The following is a 4,107-nucleotide window of genomic DNA, read 5'->3' as shown; positions in this document are numbered from 1 at the left end:
AAATTATAACTTTAGCTGAGATGAATGCAACCACATGGTTAGTTTTACCAAGCGTCATTTTGAATAACGTTAATCCGCAAAGGGGAAAACCAATGAGACACAACATTTGAATAACGTTTTTCTAATGCAAACACATTTCCAAGAGACAAAATAGCTCTGTTATGTTCATGTTCCTCTTGATAAGGTTTATTAATGTATGGATACTTTGACACTAAAGTAATTTAAATTGTGCATTGCTTACATCAGAAACTCAACAAGACACTCCCCTTGCTACGCTCAATTTGAACCTATTTCTTAAATTATTACTATTTTAATTATTTATGCTAAACAACATTTTCAAATAGCAAATATTCAAGCTCTAATTTGATGATTTTTCATACTTTCCCATGAAAAGTAGGCCTGACCCTAAACACCATGCATCATGTAAGGGATAATGTGCAGCGTGGTCAGTATGGGGAAAGGAACGCCCGACAGGCTGATCAGGAGCCCGACGCGAAGCCAAACTGTATACAGTTAAATCGACCGAACTTCTTTCTGCAGATGTGAGCGTTCTTAACAACGGTCAATAAATCCTTGACAGCGGTTTGTCTGTTCTGGATTAACAACGTGTCACGTGTTCTGAATTGACCAATCAGAATCGAGTATTCAACTAAGCCATGTAATAAATATTAATAATTGTAATATGTATGGTGGTTCATACCTTATGACCCGATTGAAAGGCTACTTAAAGAGCATGTAGTTCATGTACATTTTAGTATAACATTTCAATGCATTATCCAATGTACGTCTGAGTGGCAGTTCTGTGAACCTGAGCATGTGCAGCATGCAGACAGAGGGAAAGTAATGCACAGTAAAAGATATACGATCAAAATAATCTTGACTCCATCCCTCCCTCCTTAGTGTCATCTTTCCGGACGGAGTGAATGTGGACTGGTCCGGCTGGTGCTTCGATGATGATGAAGTCATGGATCATTTACACCCTGAAGGCGAGGGCTTTCTGGAGGGAGTCAGCCGGTCGCTGGCCTTGGTGGATATCCACGGATGTTTAATGCAAGAAGACGGGGAGTGTAGTCAGGTGTAGCGCTAAGAATCTAGGCTTTTTCCTTTAAGCACTTAAAATATGAAACCATATGTTGGGCAAACTACTTGCTGTCTGTTGACACAAAGGTCTTCAGTCTGTAGTGTAACATATTCTGTAATTAATGTAAAATAATGTAATATATTTTATATACTTTTATCACCAGTGTTTTGTGTAAATATAATGAAACGTTATTTTTTATAAATATATTATTTATATCAGGGATAAAGTCCCCTTTTTCGTTGACCTTTCAGATTGTTTATAATATAACAAATAAACCGGCTTTTCTGTTAAATAACTTTTATTTGTAGAACATTCTTTTCTCAATATGCATACATGGAAACAACAGGATACATTTCAAATCAACAAAAATACTGCTACATCGTCTGCTCTGAAAATACTGTATTTACAAAACTTGTGCAAACTAAATTCTCCCAACATGTTGCAGACATGAAGACAGATCTCAGGTCAGTCTCTGAGAGATCATCTTCCTCTGCTTCAAGGTGTCTTTACTTCTTCTCTTGGTTTCTTTCTCTCTCCTCCCGCTCATTAGAGTTGGTGTGAACAATTGTCTCCAACGCAGGAAACTGAAAGATCCTTTTCCTCTGTGGAAAAAACATGTTCAGAAATATTAAATCTGATGCACACGTAAATGCATCTCAATTACAACAAGCCATAGACACTTTGCTAATACTTATTTCCAGTATAATAGTATGTTGTCTCGATAGTAAAGTAAGTCAATCAGGTGCTTCAATATAACTCATGCAAAACATTATCTGGAATCAATCAATGATGTGACTTATCTCGAAACACTGACAGTCATTCTAAGATCTCGCGTCTTTAATGGAACAATAAAATATGAGTAAGGGATTTGGAAACTGCTGTGCGGTGCAGATATTTACCCGTCGGTGGTTCTTGTACATCTGAGCCAGGATCAGCAGCAGAACAAGGAGCAGGAAGCCCAGGCCGACCACAACAGCCGTGTTCTGAGAGGACCCCGGAGATTTATGTCCACTCAGACCGCCTGCGGGGAAAAATAATATAAAAGTGGTCAGACGTCAGGATCAGAAATAATTTGTTTATCCCAGGAGGGAAAGTTGGTTTCATAACAGTTAGTGAAGGGGATATTTTTGCATGAGCATTTAACCAGTGTTTAGGTATAGTTAAAGTATATTATGATACACATAAATAGAAATGAACTTACTCATCGTGTGGATGTGGTATGTCACATTTCCCAGAATGCCGTGTTTCCCGGAGAACCGGCAGGCCCATTCCCCCTGGTTCTCCTCGGACTCGGTGTTTATACTCAGAGAGATTCCCTTCTGAACGGACTGAACCGATTGGCTGCCGTTGAGGTCAGAGATCAGTTGAACCCACTCGTAGTCGGTGACCTCGCTGCTGTCCGTCAGATCGCAGGTCAGCGTCACAGAGGTCTTTGACGGGGGGCTGCTGATGACTGAGAGGAAAACAAGATGGTCACATGCAATGTTAAAATCATTATGAGGTCAGAAAGCCTACAGTGAATAAATGGAATGGGTCTTGGCTCTGCGAAGTGAGATGTAATATAATTTAATATACATGTTGATTGAGTGTTGATTGGAAAAGATACTGAATGCATGTTAACTCACTTTTAGCAACAACTAGCTCCATATTTCGGGACAGCTGCTGTCCGTCCAGAGCACCAGAGCATCTGTAGCGACCCTTATCCCCAACCTCGACTTCTGTCAGACTGGCAGATTTATCGCTGAGAGGCTGAGAGGAGGACGAGGACAGAGAGAAAGAAGCAGGAAGGCGACCGGAGGAAGGTTTGAAAAGAAATCCAGGTTTCAGTTTCTCCCAGATCGGATCAGAGGGGGTCAGACCGGAGGAGAAAACACAGGGGAGAGAGACTGAAGACCCCACTGCAGCGTACAGCTTAGTGCCGTCTGTGGATGGGTGGATGATTCCTGTGAGAGTGAAAAAAGGAGAAGTTAGGAGAACAGTTTAGATAAGCTAAACACATAAGAGATAATTTATTTCATAATTAATTAATTTTTTTAAATGTTATCTGACATTTTATCTTAAATCATTTTTACATTTTTTTACGTTTGACATTTTTATTGTTTTATTTAATTTGTGTTTATTATTCTAATTTCAAGAGTGATAAGATAACACAATAAAAACACCCATAATTAACACCAAAATATCCTTAAACTACAAACAAATGACGAACAATAATTAATAATTCATGGCACTTATTTGAGCGCTTTTCCAAGAGCTTTCCATCACATGATATGACATCTATCACACATATAATACATCAACACTGTGGACGCAGCGGCATGATGACAGTGGTGCAGAATGTGCATGCGTTCATAATAAGTGTCTAATTCTAGAAAAACAATGTATGCATTTAGAGGTATATCTACTCCAGACACTTTGTTCATCTTGCTTTGTTTAAAGGTCACCTATCATGCTATTTTTAGGCAATAGCGTAGGTCTCAGATATATAAAAATATATAAAAAAACATGTCTATGAAGTGTTTTGCTCAAAGTACCAAACAGATCACCCATTCTAGCCATGCCTCATATCCCTCTATTTCACTTCCTGTTTCAAAAGTGTTGATTTGAGGTATAAAGCTTTAAAAAAAAAAAATTGATAACAAATAAAAAAGGAGGGGTCTGAGCTCATGCGGGACCCGGCAGCTACTGTCTAAACTAAATACTGTCGTGATGAAACTCCATATCATGGATTATCAAGGATTATCTCTGAAACAGTATGGAGCGCAAAGGCTTTCTCTCTTGCCGGTTATACCACAAGGTGAGTTCCTTTCTATTTCCTGCTTCTTCACACACATGCTCTCCAGTACAGGTTAGCTCTGAGTGTTAGCGATGCTAATGTGAACACCGACCATATTACGTCCAAAACAGTCGGGCATTGTTTCTGATAGCAACTTTCTGATAGGGCCGTGGGTCCACATTTCAGATATTACGTCATATCGGACGCAAATCTGGATCAGCTCCGTTGTTCCCCCGTTTTTAGAGATTTG

General features: G+C 39.3%; 1 protein-coding gene across 1 annotated transcript; it reads right to left on the bottom strand.

Moving 5' to 3' along the window:
• Nucleotides 1-1,380: 1,380 nt before the first annotated feature.
• On the bottom strand, nt 1,381-3,034 carry LOC104967987 (lymphocyte activation gene 3 protein-like; the record flags this gene model as incomplete). Its single annotated transcript, XM_010797529.1, has 4 exons — nt 1,381-1,683; nt 1,981-2,102; nt 2,283-2,534; nt 2,707-3,034. Coding segments are annotated over 4 exons (798 nt in total), but the record flags the coding sequence as incomplete, so codon positions are not given.
• Between the last annotated feature and the right edge of the window lie 1,073 nt (nt 3,035-4,107).

The sequence above is a fragment of the Notothenia coriiceps genome, unplaced genomic scaffold (genome assembly GCF_000735185.1).
Source record: "Notothenia coriiceps isolate Sejong01 unplaced genomic scaffold, NC01 NC01_scaffold00038108, whole genome shotgun sequence".
Taxonomy (NCBI): Eukaryota; Metazoa; Chordata; class Actinopteri; order Perciformes; family Nototheniidae; genus Notothenia; species Notothenia coriiceps.
This window is presented reverse-complemented; position numbering and strand designations above follow the sequence as displayed.